Source organism: Tupaia chinensis, unplaced genomic scaffold, assembly GCF_000334495.1.
Source record: "Tupaia chinensis unplaced genomic scaffold, TupChi_1.0 Scaffold144909_1, whole genome shotgun sequence".
NCBI lineage: Eukaryota > Metazoa > Chordata > Mammalia > Scandentia > Tupaiidae > Tupaia > Tupaia belangeri.
The window spans coordinates 1498784-1518469 of record NW_006204769.1 but is presented as its reverse complement, the minus strand read 5'-3'; the positions used below and the strand labels follow the sequence as shown (position 1 = coordinate 1518469).

The following is a 19686-nucleotide window of genomic DNA, read 5'->3' as shown; positions in this document are numbered from 1 at the left end:
ATTTATCTCTCTCTCTCTCTCTCTCTCTCTCTCTCTCTCTCTCTCTCTCTCTCTGTCTTTCCAGCAAGCACAGGCACCCTATAGCAAAAACCTCTCTTCAAAAAAAGGAAAAAAAAAAAAGAATTTACGTTGGTCTATTTAAAATAATGCAGGCAACTGATTGGCTATACCTTATCCTTTACGTATGAACTCAAAGAACCATTTTTGGTTCACACATGCTAGGTAATGGATTTGTGCCACCCAGGTAAATCATCTTAAGTCCTGGTTCAAATAAATCACTTTTTAAATTCTTTGTATTTTAGGGTGTGTGCACTCACTATGAGAGACAGAGATAGGGGAGAAGTGAGAAATCACTCCCCAGGTGGCACGGCCACTCTACTCTCCTCTTGGAATTTTGGGCACACACACATGCATCCAGCATTTTTTTTAAGCTGCCAGGTCTAAGACTCGATGGGGCCAGCAGGTGCTGGATCTCACACTGCTAGCTCCACGGTTAGCATCGGTTAGCGTCCCAGACCGGTGGCTTGAGAAGCACGCTGGAAGCATGTGTGTTCATGCCCATCTAAAATTCTGAGAGGAAAATGGAGGAAAAGGGATTGTGGCCTGCTCACATAACCTATGGCCAAAACAAAAACAAAAACAAAAACAAAACAAAAAAACAAAAAACAAACAAACAAAAAAACAGAAAGGAAAAAGAAAAAGGAATAGGTGTGCCTGAAGCAGGAGCACCTCCATTTTGAGCTTCTCTATATATTGGAAACGTGTTTTCTCTTTTTGCCTAGAGTAAACAGAATTTTTTTTTTTTGAGAGGTTTTCGCTATAGGGCGCGTGTGCTCGCCAGGCAGACAGAGAGAGACAGAGAGACAGAAAGCGAGAAATCACCCCCCAGAGGGGATGGTCACACCGCAATCCCTTCTCCTCCACTCTCCTCTCGGGATCTTGGGCACGCACGCACACGCGCCCGGCGTGAGTTTTAAGCTACCGGGTCCGGGACGCGAACCGCGGTCGACTACGTGGGAATCCAGCGACATAGCCATTACGCTAACTGCTGGTTCCCAACAGAATTATTAACATTCCTACTGTCTTTGCTAAATAATCCAAAATCCCCTACCTTAAGATGTTCCATGGCATTTGACACAGCCACTAGACTCATTGGCCCTGAGCCCTAAAGGTCATTAAGATTTCATTGTGTTTAAGTAGGAATGGATCATACCCTTAGGAATGATTAACCTACTTGTTTTGCTTCTGGCTGCTTCTCATTGTAAACCCTCACTCCTCACCCTTTCAAGCCCACAGATCTTTGTTCTTGAAATCAACACCTCAACCTGGAAAAAGAATGTGATTTTCCCTTTATAAGCACCCCTCACCTTTCACTCAGGGCTGCCGGTTTTCTAGAGACATGAGACCTCCACCGGCTTAATCAATAAACTCCAGTAATTTGGCTAGGTCTGGATGTCCTCTTATTTCTCACTGACTAGACTATAATATTGTGTGCTCCAATAAGCTTATAAAAAGAAAAGAACACTAGGATGAAAAAAGGGTGTGTGTGAGGGGGGCTGTATCAGTGGCAAATCCATAATGATTTATGGGTTTGCTTATTCATGCCTTACTGGAGTCATTAAAATTTAAATGAACTTCTACAGACCTCTCTGAACTGCTTTTTTTCCCTGACTGAATACTTGGTTGAAAGAATTGATAATGGTAGATAAAAGTGAGATTAGGCAAACATAAGGGTAATATGTTGTTTTATTAAACATATCAATCCAGAATGAAATAAAAATCATGCTTATTAAAATTGTTTGGATGAGGGGGCCAGCAGGTGGCATGGTGGTTAAGGGTGTTGGACTCCCACATCGCTGACCATGGTGCAAATCTCAGACCTGGCGGCTAGCTTTCTCACTTTCCCTCTCTTGTGCTGTCCATCTCTGATCAAATATAAATAAATAAATAAACATATAAACAAACAAAAATAAAGTCATTCTTTAAAAAACAAAATTGTTAGGATGATAAAATGGAGATGACCTTACTAACTTGGAAAATACACATATAAAAATTACTCATGGGGCCAATAGGTGGCGTGGTGGTTTGGGCATTGGACTCCCACATCAGCAACTATGGTTCGAGTCCTGGACCTGGCATCTTGCTTTCTCACTTTCTCTCTCTCTAGTGAATTTTAAATAATAATAATAATAATAAATAGGGACCAGCAGATGGCATAATGGTTATGTTGCTGGACTCTACGTAGTTGACTGTGGTTCAAGTCCTAGACCTGGCATGTGTGCATGTGTGCCCAAAAACCTGAGATGAGAATGGAGGAGAAGGGATTATGGCATGGCCATCCCCCCTGGGAGGTGATTTCTCTCTTTCTATCTCTCTCTGTCTCTCTAGCAAGTGCACGAGTCCTCACAAAAATCTCTCTGTCAAAAAAAAAAATTAAATAAATATTGTTTTTAAATAAAGAAAACAACTGCTACTATTCTGTACCAGGTCACAGACATGCTTAAATAATAGATTCTGAGCTTAACCTCTGAAATATAGAAACAAACATTGGTTAAGTGATACTGAAAGTTTGAGTACCCAAAACATCTACTCCCTATCTTGCTTTTAAAAATGAGTTTATTTCCCTGTTTCCAAGAGTTCTCTGCAGGAACAAAACAAAACAAACAAAAAAAATCCCCAAGGATTACGTCATTTGTTGCAAATAACTTTCTAACTGAATTACAGAAATCCCAAGGAGCAGCTGGTGGTGGTGGTTAAAGCAGCCGGATCCCATATGGCCAGCTCTGCAGTTTAATTCCTAGACCTGGGGATATGAACAACATAGCAGGCACATGTATGTGTGTACCAAAATCCTGAGAGGGGAATGGAGGAGAAGGAATTTTGTGGCCATCCCCTCTCTGCGGTGCTTTCTCTCTTTTTTCTGTCTCTCTTAGGCAAGTGCATGTATCACATAGCAAACTTTTAAAAATGCCAAGGAAATATTTTTCAATCTTATTAATCACTGTGTTTCAGGATGCCTTCTGTGATGATACCCAGGCTCTTGGACTTTCAGGTAAAGAATAGAATGAAACATACCAGGGTAAGAGGAAAGGATAGTAAAGTAAAAGCGAAAGGACACTCTGGAGAAGTAGGAGTCAGCCAGAGCCAATAGAGTGGCTCAAGGACCACTGAACTAGCTAGGTTTGTTATAGATAACGAATAAATTAATGTATAATATGCTGGAAATGTCTGTTCTGGGAGTTGATTGTGAGCTTGTTGGCTCCCAGCCATTCCATGTGCTCCAAGCACAGCTAAATAAACTCCGTTTCTCCGTCTTTGCTTCCTCTCTTGATAATTTACAGAAATGGCTGCCATATTTCAGCAGGCAACATAAGGAATTAGAGGACCTCCTTTTCCGCAACACACGTGGATCAGATCGTTCAACGGGTATCTTCGCTGCTCATTTTTAAAGAAATTTGCTACAGGATGCATGAGAGAGAGAAGCGCACCCTCTGATGGCCACACAGGATCCCTTCTCCTCTATTCTGTGGGGATTTGGGGCACGTGTTCACGGTACACGGCCAGCAGGGTCCAAGACAACAACCCTGCAGTCGGCCATGTGGGCTCTAGCCGCCCCAACCACACCAAGGCTGACCCTTCGCTGCTCACCTTTTATTAGGTCAAGACAGACAGTAAAACCCTGCAGTGGGTAGGTGCAGGAAGAAGGTAAACAATTACCCGCGTTAAATATGGGAAAGTCTGTTATTCGAGGAAACTGCCACTCAGTAGTGGTTTCTCTTTTTCGATGTGGACAAACGACATTCTCGGGTTTTAGTTCCGACCTTCATAGGTGATGTGACTGACAAATTACCGTGGTCGGCGTTTTTGAACCCGCCCCAAGTTGATTGACAATGACTAACACTTTAGCTGACCTCTCTGCGCATGCGTTCAAGAGGGGCCCGCTTGTTAATGACCTCATCTTGCTTTTACTGCGCACGCGCCGTTTAAAAACCCCGCCCCCTTGAGGGGGCAGGACTTCCTGGCCACTTTGGAATGCCTGTCGGAAGTGACTGCGGACGAATCGGCGTTTGTAAGGGCTGGTAGAGTTTAGGGTGTCTGCACTTGAGGTGCTTTCGGCGCGAAAGATGCCGGGCCTGGCCGCTGCAAGCCCTGCCCCGGCTGAGTCACAGGAGAAGAAGCCGCTGAAGCCCTGCTGCGCCTGCCCCGAGACCAAGAAGGCGCGCGATGCGTGGTCAGTGCGCCCGGGGAGAGACGGGATGGCCCGCGGGCGCTCGCGGCCCGGCCCGCGCTTCCGGCGTCTCTGCCCTCTGCCCTCTGCCCTCTGCCCTCTGCCCTCCGCCCTCTGCCCTTTTTTCTGTGCAGCTCCCTTGAGAGTTGCAGGGTGTAGTAGGTTTAGTGATCTGCTCCGGGAGACGATGCAGGCTGGGGAGAGCAGTCAGGTTGCCCCGAGGCTCGCTTCACCCACCCATTCCTTCCTGCAAATGGTTTCTGAGCTTCCCTTATGTGTTAAGCACTGGGTTAGTTCCGAAGGTATAGAAATGGATAAAAATGCTACTTTGACTTAAAGGAGTTTAAAGGTAATGGCGATCGCTATACCGCGTGGTAAGAGCTATAATAGATGTGGCAAGACCAAAAAGTAAACATTTCTGATAATTTCTAAGGATTTCGTCCCAAATTCAGAGATTGAAACATAGGGTACATTCTTTACAGTTCTAAAGAATTCCCAGTGACCTGAAGTTGGTGTAGTGGCTGTGTCGCTGGATTCCCATGGAGCCCACCACGGTTTGAGTGTGGGACCCGGTGGCTTAAACTCAACGCCGGGCGCGTGTGTGTATGTGCCCAAGAACCTGAGAGGAGAATGGAGAAGGGATTGCGATGTGACCATCCCCCCTGGGAGGGGGGGGGGGGGGTTCTCACTTTTTGCTCTCTCTTTCTGGTGAGTGCACACACCCTATAGAAAAAAACCTATCACCAAAAAAAGAATTCCCCTTCAACCATAGGACAACCAAAAATTTAAAAAATCAACCAGTCTCCCACATAGGTGAAGTGATAGTACTCAGGATAATTAGTCTAGATTATTATTTTCCTATAAAAGTTTTGTTCTCCTTTTATTGCAGGCTCTGTTATGAAACAAATCTCATTAAGTGTTCTGGGACAACATGAATATGCACGTCTTTCCCCACCACTTTTTGTTTTTACAAAGTAGAGAATTCTAGTAGTTCAAGGGAGTAATAAGGGTAGGGGCTCTGGTGCGTGCTTTCATTTAAAGTACCTTGGAAGTAGTTCTGTGACCTAAGAACCCGAAGGCTGCAGTCAGATACTGAGATCGCTCCAGTGAAGACACCCGTGTTTACTGAACTTTCATGGACCAAGAACCTGGGATCCAGAGTCAAGGTTTAAATCCCCACCCACCTAACTTGGCCACCTGGAACAAATGATTTAATATATCTGCCTCATGTATATAAAATGGGCCTAATAAAAGTTTCTACCTCCAGGATTACTGTAAGGTTAATGATATATGCCATACTGAGGGCCTAGCACTGTATAGAGAGCATTCAATAAATAATCAGTACATACTATTATCTTTTTAAAAAAGAATTATTTAACTTTACTTATTTATTTAATTTAACCAGAGAGAAAGTGAGAAAGCAAGCCTCCTGGTCAAGGACTCAAACCACCGTCGGCCATGTGGGAGTCTAGAGCCCCTAACCACCACGCCACCTGCTAGCCCCCGTACTATTATCTTTTAAGAAGCTTACTATTCCAGACTTCTCCCCCATTTGCAGGCAGCCCCTGAGCTGTTGAAGGATGGGTAGGATTTCAGTGGAAGAAAAACCTATTCCTTTCTTTAAATTCCTTTGTGCATCTATTGTCTCAAACCACTCTGTCTTCTCCCCCTAGATATCTGTAGTCTGGAGTCAGTTTTTTCTTGTAATCGAATCTGGCTTAACTTGATTATGTGCTAGAATTACATTTCAGGCCCTTGAAATAAAGCTGTATAGTCCTAATCTTTACTTTGTGAATTTTGCAAGGGGTGTTCATGTAGGTGCTCCTGGCTGGCAGATCCTTATTTTTACATTGTTGGGTGTCATATAATGTAGGTTTGTTAAGTGTATTCGAACATAGGGCAGAATTGGAAAATTAATTCCTCTGTGATAGCAGACAAAACATTGAACTCTTTCTGCTCTTCATTTAATGTAAGTGTTTCAGTCAGTTCATTTCATTATAAAACAGTGTTATTCGTTGGTATGGACTAGAGGCAATATTTACTATGCATAATTACTTCTTCTCATCATATTCTCCCCTCAAAAAAAAAATCTGGTTATTTGTGGAACATCTTTGTAGGCATTAAAATAGCACAAGATCAAATAAAAGCAAAGCTGTTTTAACTCCAGCTATAGTTCATCATACCCAAGTTCTCACCCCCCATCACTGTCACAGATGGTTATTTACTAATGTGTTTCATGCTTACTTTGTTGAGTAACAAGTATGTTTTGTTTAATAGCATCATCGAGAAAGGAGAAGAGCACTGTGGACATCTAATTGAGGCCCACAAGGAGTGCATGAGAGCCCTGGGATTTAAAATATGAAATGGTAAGCTTCTTGCTTCCTACTTGGGTTTTGCTTTATAAATTCAGCTGCCATTGAAAAATTCTTTCTGAAAGGTACTTTACTGAAGCATGCTTAAGTCTCACTAAAAGAATAATAATTCTGTTCCCAATCTAGAGAGTTAATGCTGCTTAAAAAAATGAGCCATTCAGCAGATTGGGGAAAGGGAGAATTTAGCTTTCAAGAAAGGGTTTGACCAAAGCTTTTGGAGTTAGAGTCAGTAGGACTCAAGGCTTTAGGAAGTTCAAAATACTACATTGTCCAACTTAGAGAAACTACAAGGAAAGCGTTCCCTGCCTCTTGTTTGTAATGTTTGAGGTCTTCAGTGCTTTTGAGTACAGTATGTAACAAATGGAAGTATTGTTTTCTGCAAAACGAAAATAAAATTGTTGCTGTTTCTTTTGTACTTTGCATTACTCTTTTTTTTATTTTTCTGGAGAGGTTAGGGCACGTGTGCTCGCCAGAAAGACAGAGAGAAACAGAGAGAAAGTGAGAAATCACCCCCCGGGGGAGATGGCCCTGCCTCAGTCCCTTTCCCCTCCATTCTCCCAGGATCTTAGGCACACACGCACATGCACCTGGCGTGAATTTAAGCCACTGAGTCTGGGACTCGATCCGCGGTCAACTACATGGCAGTCCAGCGACACATCACTATGCCAACTGCTGGCCCCTGTACTTTTCATTATTCTAATAAAACCAAAACTTCAGGGGTCAACAGGAAGCATGGTGATTAAGGTGCTGGATTCCTGCATGGCTGACTGTGGCTTAAGTACCAGACATGGTGGCTTCTTTCTTCACTTTCCCTTTATCTCTCTGTAGTCAAATTTTTAAAATAAATAAATAATAACAAATTTTAAAAAGGAAAAATACTTAGACTATTTTTTGAAGCTTCAAACAGGAATCCAAATTTAATTTCTTTATTTTTAAAGAATTATTTTATTTAGCCTTTTTTTTTTGAGAGGTTTTTGCTATAGGGTGTGTGCGCTTGCCAGACAGACAGAGACAGATAAATCACCCCCCAGAGGGATGGCCACGCCACAATCCCTTCTCCATTCTCCTCTCGGGATCTTGGGCATGCACGCACACGTGCCCAGCATGAGTCTAAGCTACTGGATCCGGGACTCGGACCATAGTCTACTATATGGAAGTCTGGCGATATAGCCATTAAACCAACTGCTGGTCCCTTAATTTTATTACTTATTTATTTATTTACTTATTTTAATTTGACCAGAGAGGGACCAAGCAAGTGAGAGAGAGAAAGAGAGAGAGAGAAGAGAGAGAAAATAGAAACCAAGTTGCCCGGTCTGAGATTTGAACCGTGGTCGGCCATGTGGGAGTCCAGCACTCTTAACCACCAAGCCACTTGCCAGCTCCCTAATTTTCTTTTTTAAAGATTTTTGCCATAGGGTGTGTGTACTTGCTGTAGAGAGAGACTGAGAAGGAAAGTGAGAAATCACCCCCTAGGATAGATGGCCATGCCATAATCTCTTCTTCATTTTCTTCTCTGGATTTCGGACACACACACTCATGTACCTTGTGTTCTTTTTAAGTCTCCAAGTCCAGGACTCATGCAACAGAGTAGGATCCAGGGCCTTATCCACCATGCCACCTGCTGGTCTTTGAATCCAAATTTTCATGCTGAAAGATACCATAATTGTGTATATTCAGCAATATCACAAATAAATTATTTTCATTAGTCTAGAATCTCTTCCTTCAGATATCAACTTAGTTTACTTTTCTACTTCATTCAATCTTTATTCAAAAGTCTCCTTATTCAAGACACTTTTCAAGAAGAAAAGAGGCTTTTCATATTAACCAGTGGCATGAAGGTTAAGGCAACTGGATCCTATATGACTGGCTGCACGGTTTGAGTCCTAGACATGATAGCTTGAAAGTCACACTGGGCCTGTGTGTGTACGTGTCCAAAATCCCAAGAGAAAAATAGAGAAGGGACTGCAGTGTGGCCATCCCCTCTGGGGGGTGCTTTATCTCTTTCCATTTCTGTCTCTCTGGCAAGTACATGAATCCTATAGCTAACTAAAAAAGCATTTGCATGATAAATCATTTTATAAAATAAGTAAATTGGGAGAGTACATTCTTAAAAAGTATATCTTCTATTTTTTCCCCCTAGGTTTTTGACATAGGGTGTGTGTATTTGCTGGAAAGACAGAGCAAAAGTGAGAAATCACCCGAGGGGATGGCCATGCTGCAGTCCCTTCTCCATTCTCTTCACAGGATTTTAGGTATGCACGTACATGGACCTGGTGTGATTTTCAAGCTGCTAGGTCCAGGATCAAACTTCAGTCAGCCATGTGGTAGTCAGCTTATTAACCACCATGCCACCTGCTGGCCCCTCTATCTACTATTCTTAAAGACAGAACCTCAACATTTGTGCATGGTTTCCTTATTCGTAATTTAACTCTTCCAGTTTAACTCTTCCTAGTAAGTTGTGTAAACTAGCATCCCTTTCCTCATTATTCTATTCCAGTAATGTCCAGTAAAACTTTATGTTCTTTTGTTATCTGTGTTGCTTCACTTCAACTATTGATAGAAGCTCTGTGAAAGTAGGGATTTTCTCTTTCATTCACCGTCATAGTCCCAGCAGTGGCTGATATGTAAGATATGTGTTCAGTAGAGGGTTGTTAATTCAATGAATTAATGAGTGAGGAACTTAAGGCTTATATTTATGAAATGGACTCCCAAGGTAGATTAAGGAGGATCAGAACTAGAACTTTGGTCTCCAGGCAGACTCCCCTGCATCCATACCACACTGCCACTTTTACTTAATGGTAACTGAGAGAGAATGCCAAAGCCACATTCCAATATAATAGCAGTAGAGAGCCTGGCTTCTTTCTCTTTCACCTCTTGGCTGCCTCTTTGGAATTTCACGTATGGCCAGCCTGCCTCATTGAGATATCAAAAGGAGGGATAAGGAACCTGTCGGGAGCTGATAAGGAGTATCACTGTGCAGTGGGAAACAGTCTAGGCTGAAAGTCCTGTGTTTGTTTTTTCCCCTTTAGCCTTTATTTTGATTCTGATACCTGATTTTGCATGTTTTCACTTTAACTATGTTTAACTTTCATCAAGACTTAATCCACTGTATTTCAATTATAAAAAGAGAATCATAATACATTTTGTGATTTGTGTATAGTGTGGTGTATTGACTACTGTGTATAGATGGTATACTTAAATGACTTTTAGAATAGATAATTATTTAAAGGAAGCCCATGATAAAAAAAATCATTTTATAAAATAGTAAATGTAAGAAGGTATGTATGTAAGTATATAACACACACACACACACACACACACACACACATATATTTTTTTTGGGGGGGGTAGAGGTTTTGCCTTAGGGCACATGTAGTCACTGGAGAGAGACAGATACAGTGAGATGGAAAGTGAGAAATCACCTTGCAGGGGGAATGGCCACACCACAATTCCTTGTCCTCCCGGGATTTTGGGCATACATACACATGGTCCTGGAACACACATAAGCCAGCAGGTCCAGGACTTGAACCGCGGACAGCCATGTAGGAGTGCAACATAACTGCTACACCATTTGCTGGTCCCAGCGGAGGGGAATAAATTCTTAAAAAGCATTATCTTCTATTTTTTAGACAGAACATCAATGTTTGTACATGGTTTCCTTCTTCATAATTTAACTCATAGTAAGTCCTGTAAATTGCTGGCTAGGGCCAAGCCTACCTTGAAAATGGGACTATCAAAGGCATCCTTTGGATCTCGTGGGAACCATAGAGGTGGTACAGTTGTAAGCAGCACATATTCAAAAGGATCAGATGATATCATACTCTCCTCTTATGTCCTTTATTCATGATAGAGTACAGCACACATATGAGACAGATGAGCACCCTCCCAGGGTCTGGTCATACTGATCCTCTTTCTTCAGCCCTCTAGCCCATCAGTCTGGGCACTTATTCACATGTTCAGCATTTCAGGTCCACTGGGCCGGAGATTAGAACATCAGTCACCATTTTGGTATCTAGCTGCTGCTTTTTTTAAAAAAAAAATTTTTTTTTAATTTTTTTGAGAGGTTTCTGCTGTAGGGTGCATGTGCTTTCCAGAAAGACAGAGAGAGACAAAAAGGGAGAACTCACATCCCAGGGGAGGGATGGCCACATTGCAATCCCTTCTTCTCCAGTCTCCTCTCGGGATCTTGGGCACGCACGCACATGCGCCCGATGTGAGTTTAAGCCACCGGGTCCAGGACTCAAACCGTGGTCGCCTACATAGGAGTCCAGTGACATAGCCATTACACAAACTGCTGGTCCCTAAAAACAAATTTATTCAATTTTATTAATTACTGTTATTATTTTTATCATCAATTTGACCAGAGAAGTACAGAGAGAGAGGGAAAATGAGGAATCAAGCTGCCAGGTCCAGGATTTGAACCATGGGCGGCCATGTGGAAATCTAGTGTCTTAACTACCACACCACCTGTTGGCCCTGCTGTATACAGTGGTACTTTAAATAGTACTACTGTATCATGAAGCTGGCCCAAGATAATTGTAGTTTCTTTGTGTTATTGCGACAGAGAATGAATATGATACCCATGTAGTTCACTGTGGATAAAACAAAATACAAAATCTTTAGACTCTAAAGACCTGATGTTTAACTGACTATTTGATCTTGGGCAGGTCCTTCACTTTCTGATCCTTAGGTTCCTCACCTGTAAAACAGACAATAGTACCTACCCAAATTACTTCATAGAATTGTGCTGATTAAGTGTGTGTGTGTGTGTGTGTGTGTGTGTGTGTGTGTTTGCTTTGTAAACTGTAAGATAGAACACAGAACAGACTATCCCATTCCTTGAGAACTGTAAATAGCAGACATTCAGTTGAATATAAGACCTAATTATATATTTTTGAGCCCTACTTGTAAGAACATTCTGAATCCATATGGGGCCTTTACAAAGAATCCACATTGCTTTGTTTGTATGTATTTATGGTTTTGAGTGTAAAAATATTTTTGGAAGAATAGCTGTTTGGATCCCCTTTGGTTCCAAGTGTCCTGTTTCTCTCCTCTCCATGGGGAAATGGTGGCACACTAAAGTAAAAAATGAATTGCTTAAGAGTAGATAGTGGTGGAACAGGCACTCTTTCATTTCACTTCTTACATTTAATGAGATTTTTATTGCTGGCATACTCATTTTTAGGATTGCGTATCTTTTTATGCTGAAGAGAGAGAAGGAAAGTAAAAAAGCACCTGACCATACCATAATCCCCTTTTCTCCACTCTCCTTTTGGGATTTGAGGCATGCATACACACCTGGAATGTTTCTCAAGCAGCTAGGTCCAGTTTTATTTTGTTTGTTTATTTTTTATTTTCTTAAAGAATTATTTATTTAATCCCATTTACTAATATTATTTTTTAATTTGACCAGACAGAGACTGAGAGAGAAAGAAAGGGAAAGTGAGAAAGCAAGCCACCAGGTCTGGTACTTGAACTGTGGTCAGCCATGTGGGAACCCAGCGCCTTTATCCACTACTCCACCTGTTGGCCCCAGAAAGTGAAGGAAACACCCCCCCCCCCCCGAGAGAGAATGGCCTTGCCACAGTCCCCCCTCCTCCATTACCCTCTCAGGATCCTGGACACGTGCCTGGCATAAGTTTAAGCCACCGGGTCCGGGACTTGAACCGTGGGTGACTACGTGGGTGTTCAGCGACATAGCCATTATGCTAACTGCTGGTCCCAGGATCCAGGTTTTAAACCACATAGTAGATCATAGGAAATTTGACTGCCTTAACTACCATGCTACCTGGCTGGCCCAGAATTGCATATAATCTTGAGCTTCAATTCTAAAACTTTATTATGAATGCTAATTAGACCTATTGCCACATAGATTCATGTAGCTCAGTAATCAAACTGTTGGCTGGATAAAAATCCAATACAGAGACCAGCAGATGGCATAATGGCTACATCGCTGCACTCCCATGTAGTTGACTACAGTTCGAGTCCCAGACTTGTTGGTAAACCACGCTGGGCATGTGTGCATGCTTGCCCAAGGTCCTGAGAAGAGAATGGAGGAGAAGAGATTGCGCCATGGCCATCACCTCTGGGGAGGGGGGTGATTTCTTGCTTCCCATCTCTGTATTTTTGGAGAGTGCACATGCCCTATAGCAAAAACTTTTCCAAAAAAATATCCGGTACAACTCTTACACTGCTGCAAGATAAATTAAACTAAATTGGTATTTCTGAGACTATTAGACTACATTTCTCTGGCAATAACTTCAAAGGAACAATGTTTTATAGACTTAAATCTTCCTAGATATGATCATAAAAGTTCCTAAATACAAAAAGTTTAGGGCTAGCATTATTGCCCACTGGTTAAGAAAGCCATCTGGCTATATGGCCGACTGCAGTTCTAATGCCAGCCCCAGCAGCTTGAAAAACACAATGAGCATGTCGTGTGTCCAAAATCTTGATAGCATGGAGAAATGGAGGAGAAAGGACTGCAACATGACCATACCCCACTGGGGGGGCTACTTTTTCTTCCCTCTGTGTGACTCTGTAAGTGCAATTAAAAATAGATTGTGAATTTTAATGTTTTTCCTAAATAAATAGATGATAATAGTTCCTCGTTCCAATAGATTGATAATATGTCTATTATACATCTATTAGATAATATAAAAGTAACCTAAATTCAGCTGGTGGTTCTTAACCTAGAGATGCATCTAAGAATCACTTAAGGAACGTTTCCCCAAATTCAGAAGCCTGGGCCTGGGCTTGCTCCTGCTGACTAAGAAACTTTTGGAGGATTTTCAAGTGCACCACTTCTTTGACAACCACTGGCTTAAGCTAAAGAAATAGTAGCAGGGATAATGCTAAACATAAATTATCTGAAGATTCTAGCCTGCAAGGTATGGTAGTTAAGCTTCTGGGTTCCCACATGGCTGACCATGGTTTGAGTCCTGAACCTGGCGACTTAAAAATAATGCCAGTAAGTGTGCATGTGTTCCCAAAAATCCCAGGAGGAGAATGGAAGAGAAGGGATTGTGTGGCCATCCCCCCCCAGGGGGTATTTCTCACTTTCCCTCTCACTGACTCTGTCTCTCTTCATTGGACATACATGCCCTATGGCAAAAAACCTTAAAAGAAATAAGTAATCTGAAGATTTAATAGTAACAGATGCAGAGATTTGCAAAGGACTAAGGAAAAACAGGTATGACAATAGTGATTCTAGGCAGTTTTTCTCTGTTTCTCTGATTGTATGTCTTTGTGAAAGAGAAGGTAGATGAGCCTAGAACCAAATTCGAAATCTGAGGAGGAAATGAGTGACTTGTATCTTTTTACGTTTAGGAGTCAGAAGTGTAGAAAACAGTTTGGAGGCTAAAATAGGCTTTTTGAGATTAACAGATGGTGTGTGGTTAAGGTGCTAGATTCCCACATGGCCAACTGTGGTTCAAGTTCCGGACTTGGGGAACTGAAACTCACGTTGGGCACGTGTGTGTGTGTGTGTGTGTGTGTGTGTGTGTGTGTGTGTGTATGCCCAAAATCCCAAGAGAAGAATAGAGGAAAAGGGATTGTGGTGTGGCCATCCCCCCAGGGTTGATTTCTCATGTTCTCACTGTCTCTCCAGTAAGTGTATGTGCCCTATGGCAAAAGCCTGAAAAAAAAGTACACACACACACAAGAAAACTATATACACAGAAATAAGCAACTGATTATGTATGAAAATGTGATCCCGAGATAGTCCAGAGAAAGATTCATTTCTTCTATTCAAATATTTATTCATGCAATAGGTATTTTTTAAAGAATTATTTGATTTCACTTTATTTATATATGTATTTATTTATTAAATTTGATCAGAGAGGGACAGAGCAAGAGAGATTAAAGAGAGAGACAGCGGGGGAAAGTGAAAGCAACCCTCCAGGTCAAGGACTCTAACTGTGGTTGGCCCTGTGGGAGTCTAGTGCCCTTAATCACCACGCCACTTGCTGGCCCCATGCAATAGATTTATTTATTCATTCATTCATTCATGTATATATGTTAAGCTGCCAGGTCCAGGGCTAGAACCACAGTTGGCCATGTGGGAGTACAGTGCCCTTAACCACCATGCCACCTTCCAGCCCCACAATAGATATTTATTAAGAGGCTAGAAAATACCAAGGTAAGGGGGCCAGCAGGTGGTGTGGCGGCTAAAGCACTGGGCACCCACATGACCAACCATGGTTCAAGATCCAAACTCGGTGGCTTGAAAATCAAACCAAGTGCATGTGCATGCATTTCCAAAATCCCAGGAGAATGGAAAAGGGGTTGTGGTGTGGCCATCTCCCTGTGAGGAGATTTCTCACTTTCCCTCTCTGTCTCTGCCATCTTTCCAGCAAGTGTACACACCCTATGGCAAAAACCTACTAAAAAAGAAAGAAAGAAAGGAAGGAAGAAAGGAAAAGAAAACAAGATGAGAAAGATGGTCCCTCCTATGAAGGACTTTATACCCAGGGGTTATACTTCTTGGTGTATAACCAAGAGGTTTATATCCAGGGGCTTTCCCAGTAGCCCCATTGGCTGTGCAGTCAGTAGAAAAGAGCTAAAAAGCCTTGAGCTGCTTTCATTGAATGTTAAATGGCTTCGTTTTATGGTTATCTTTTCTTAATGGTGTTCTTCCTTTGCACTTTTTAGAGAAGAAGAGTTTAGGTGTCTATTTCTTGTTTCTTATCTAAACAGAGTGAAGAGGAACAGCTAGATGAGGGAAGTATTAATACTTGCATTAGACCAAGAATTGGCTAGTGTGCAGACAGCAGTGGCATAGTGGTTAGAGTGCTGGATTCTTAAATGACCGATGTCTCTATTTAAGTCCCAGACCTGGCAGCTTGAAAATCACAACACAGTGTGTGTGTGTGTGTGTGTGTGTGTGTGTGTGTGTGTGTGTGTTTGCAAGCCCAAAATCCCTAGAGGAGAATGGAGGGGATTGTTGCCTGGCCATCCCTCCAGGGAGTGATTTTTCACTTTCCTTCTCTCTTTGTCTCTGGCTCTCTGGGGAGCGCATGCACCCTATGGCAAAAATCTCAGAAAAAATAAAAAAGGGAAAAAAAATGGCTAGTGTGATGTAATAACCTTTTATCGTTATTCACTTCTGGGATAAGGGCTGGGAGTGCAGGTGGCTGAGAGCTGTTGGAGAGAGCCCTGGTTGTCTGACTAGACCAACAGCCATATCCTCTGCACTCCTGGTTTTTGATCTTTCCAAACAGGATTTTAAAAGGGTTGCCCTTATTTTGCCCTCGGATTAAGTGAGTAACTTTCCACAGGAAGTGCCTGTGTACTTAGCTGACCTTCTGCTTTCCCCTTCGCGGATCTTTGCCAGACTGCTCGAATCGGCAAGGAAGGGTTTGCAAGTCTTTTCTCGTGAATATTTGTAAAAAGTAAACTGCCTCAACCTGTACTTTGGGAGATACTTTTGAGAAAATAAATAAAAATACACACAGTTTTTATTTCAACAAAACTTGTAGATATTGAACGATGTAATGAACAGTTTTAATGTTTTTTAGTTAGGCAAAACTAGAATTTAAAAATGTAGATATTTTGTTTTCATGACTGATTTGGAATAATCATAGTGTTTGACTGAGGCCTTCATTTCTAGTTGTCTTCATTCCCAAATTCTTAACTCCATAGGTCTGGCATGATGTTTGAAATCTAACTTTCTGAAATAAATCTTTTTCTCTAGGTGATCTGCTCTGTGAGTGAATAATTCCTGAAGAATGAAGATTTAACTACTTTGGGGAGTTTTTTGATGAGCTTTAATAAATGGAAAAAGTATAATTTATTTTAAAAAAGATAAGAAAATATCCCTATTCAAAAATCTTTAGGTGTATTTCTTTTTTGTGTGTTCTTCATATGCTAATATGACCTTTTTTTCCTCCCTTAAAGGATGTAGGATCAAATATTGTAACTCAAGTCTCTTACTTTCTTGTGACTTTCATTCTGGGAGCTCTTCAATATTCATTGTTAGGCGGAAGAAGGTACTGATCTCAACCGATGGAATTTCCAAATTAAGTGCATGGTAGTAGGAATAAGTAACCCTTGCCCAATTCAGAATGAATGTGCTAGCCATATTTCATTCGACATTCTTTTTTTTTTTTCTTTCACTTTCTTAAAGGCACAAAGTAGGACAAGCCTTTTATCTTTTTTTAAAAAAGAATTATTTATTTTATTTTATTTATGCATTTATTTTATTTTAATTTGACCAGAGAGAGACATAGAGAGAGAGAGGGAAAGTGAGAAAGCAAGACACCAGGTCTGGGACTTGAACCGTGGTTGGCCATGTGGGAGTGTCCAGCACCTTAACCACCACGCCACCTGCTGGTCCCAAGCCTTTTATCTTGATGTTTATACCTTTTGTTGTTGTTTTTTTACTAGTTCTGTCTTTAGGAAACTCTGTTTAGATTATGGATCAAATTAGTGTGATTTCCCTTGGGCTTCGCTAATCTGTGCATGGCTAGTTACATTTTAGAATAGATTAGGTTCATGTATTTAGTGCCTAGGGGGTCAGGTGAGTTATTCATTATTGATTAGAAGCTGGCCTAGGCTGGGGACTAGATTGGTACCATGTCACCAGTCAGATAGCTTACTACACGTGATTTCCGGAATAGAGCAGAGAGTGTGGTTCACTTAGTGTGGCAGCTTGTGATACTCTTAGCTGGTTATGGGCTAAGGAACACTAGATCATATTCTGCCTTTACTACGTTGAGTTTTTTAAAATCTCAAAACAAGATACTGAGGAGCATAACTAAGAAGATACGTACTGTTCATATGTTATTTTATTTTGTGATGCAGTAATTGCCTCTTGTAAAATAAAGAAGTTGAGTTAAATATTTCCTTAGGATTCTTCAATTTAGAGCCCAGTTTTTGAAGTATGATAGATGTGCTTTTTTTTAAAAATAATTATTCTAATTTTATTTAGTCATTCATTAATTTTAATTTGACCAGAGAGACAGGGATGTGTGTGTGTGTGTGTGTGTGTTGGGGGGGGGGAGAAAGCAAGCCATCAAGTTCAGAACTCATACCAAGGTCAGCCATGTGTGAGTGTCTGTCCAGTGCCTTAACCACCACACCATCTCCTGACCCCTTGATGTGCTTTCCTCAGCTGGGTATGTGACCTCAAGCAAGTCACAGCTTTTTGGGGGCTATTTTTCTCATCTGGGAAAGAAAAGACAGAACACCTAACTTAAAAGATTGTGAGTACTAATTAAAATGATATTTATAAAGCATTGATACAGTATCTAGCAGTTAGTGTTAATTAGTATTCTCTAATTCTTAGCTTCTATGTTCATATTTTCACTTAGAGGGCATGCACCAGAGAGAGACAGTGGGAGGGAAGATGAGAAATCACTCCCTGAGGGTATGACCAGGCCACAGCCCCTTCTCCATTCTCCTCTCAAGATTTTGGGTGTGTATAGACACGTGCCTGGCGTGATTTTCAAGCCACCAGGTTGAAGACTTGAACCATAGTCAGTCACATGGGAGCCCAGACCTTAACCACCACACCACTTGTTGGCCCTGCTCTGCTGCATATTTTTAATGGGACTGTAGTATTGGGTGCCTTTCCCTTTAGATTTTTTTTCTTTTTTTTTTTTTTTGGAGAGGTTTTTGCTATAGGGCGCGTGTGCTTGCCAGACAGAGAAAGACAGACAGAAAGCAAGAAATCACTCCCCAGGGGGGATAGCCACACTACAGTCCCTCCTCCATTCTCTTCTCAGGATCTTGGGCACAGACACACACACGCCCAGTGTGAGTTTAGCCACTGGGTCCGGGACTCGAACCACGGTCAACTACGTGGGAGTCCAGCGACATAGCCATTACGCTAACTGCTGGTCCTGTTTTCCTTTAGATTTTTAAACTCAGCGAATGTAGTTCTATCCCATCATTAGTATTAGCTGGGTGTAAGTCCATTCTGGCTCATCACAATTTAACCAGTTCCCTATTGTTTGTGTGATACATTTATGAAACATGTTTTGTACAGTCCCTGCCCTGTGTCAGATGTCATTCTCGGCACTGGGACTCAGCCTGGAACAGAATACATATTGGATATCTAAATTGTGATTTTTTTTCCCCCTATGTTTTTTATTGGTTGGTTTTACAGGAATGTAAGGAAGAAATTGCTTGAAACCCACCAGTCTACAACAGGACCTCTTTAGTGACTTTCTTTTCATACATCTCTTTTTCTCTCTCTCTGCACATATACACAATTTTTTACTTTATTTTTTTCTTTTGTAACACTGCAGTGGACATCTCCTTAGATCACTAGTGTCTTACTAATCACTCAGCTACGGATGGGGCATAGACTGTTTTCAAGGCTTTGTGTGAGTACTGCCTGATTGAGCTCTAGAAACCCATTCACACTTTAGTATCTGAGCATGCCTATTTTCCTAAACTCTTAGCTACTTACTTTTTTTTTTTTCTAGTTTTTGGCCACAGGACACATGCACTCAGTGCAGAGAGAGAGAGAGAGAAAGTGGGAAATTACTCCCCAGGGTAGATGGCCATGCCACAATCCCCTCTTCATTCTGTTTCTGGGACTTTGGGGACACGCTCACGCTCACATGTACCTGGCATGATTTTCCAGCTCCTGGGTCTGGGACTCTGTGTAGTCAACCATGAGGGAGTCCAGCACTTTAACCACCATGCCGTATAACCACCATGCCATATGCTGGCTCCATCAACATTTTGTTGTTGTTGTTGTTGTTGAGATTTTTGCTATAGAGTGTGTGTGCTTGCCAGAAAGAGACAGCAAAAAAAATCACACCCCTCGGGGAGGGTTGCGGGGGGTTAGCCATGCCACAATCCCTTCTCCATTCTCCTCTTGGGATTTTGGGCATGCACACACATGTGCCTGGTGTGTGTCAAGCCACCAGGTCCAGAACTTAAACCCAGGTCGACTACATGGGAGTTCAGCAATGTAACTATTACGCCTTCTGCTGCTTCCAACATTACTTTTTAAAATCATTGGCAGTTCGGTATGCTTATCAGATTTGTAAAGGAACTCAGGCGCACTTGACCTCTGGCACAGCTAAAGAAAGTACATCTTGTAAGACCCTCTGCCCATCTTCCCCTTGTGCA

General features: G+C 41.8%; 1 protein-coding gene across 1 annotated transcript; it reads left to right on the top strand.

Moving 5' to 3' along the window:
- The first annotated feature begins 4006 nt into the window (after positions 1–4006).
- Positions 4007–16431, top strand: COX17 (cytochrome c oxidase copper chaperone COX17). The gene is made up of 3 exons (XM_006167639.3): positions 4007–4231; positions 6506–6594; positions 16295–16431. The coding sequence occupies exons 1-2, from the start codon at positions 4125–4127 to the stop codon at positions 6588–6590; spliced, it is 192 nt and encodes a 63-aa protein (XP_006167701.1). The 5' UTR covers positions 4007–4124; the 3' UTR covers positions 6591–6594; positions 16295–16431.
- The last annotated feature ends 3255 nt before the right edge of the window (positions 16432–19686 follow it).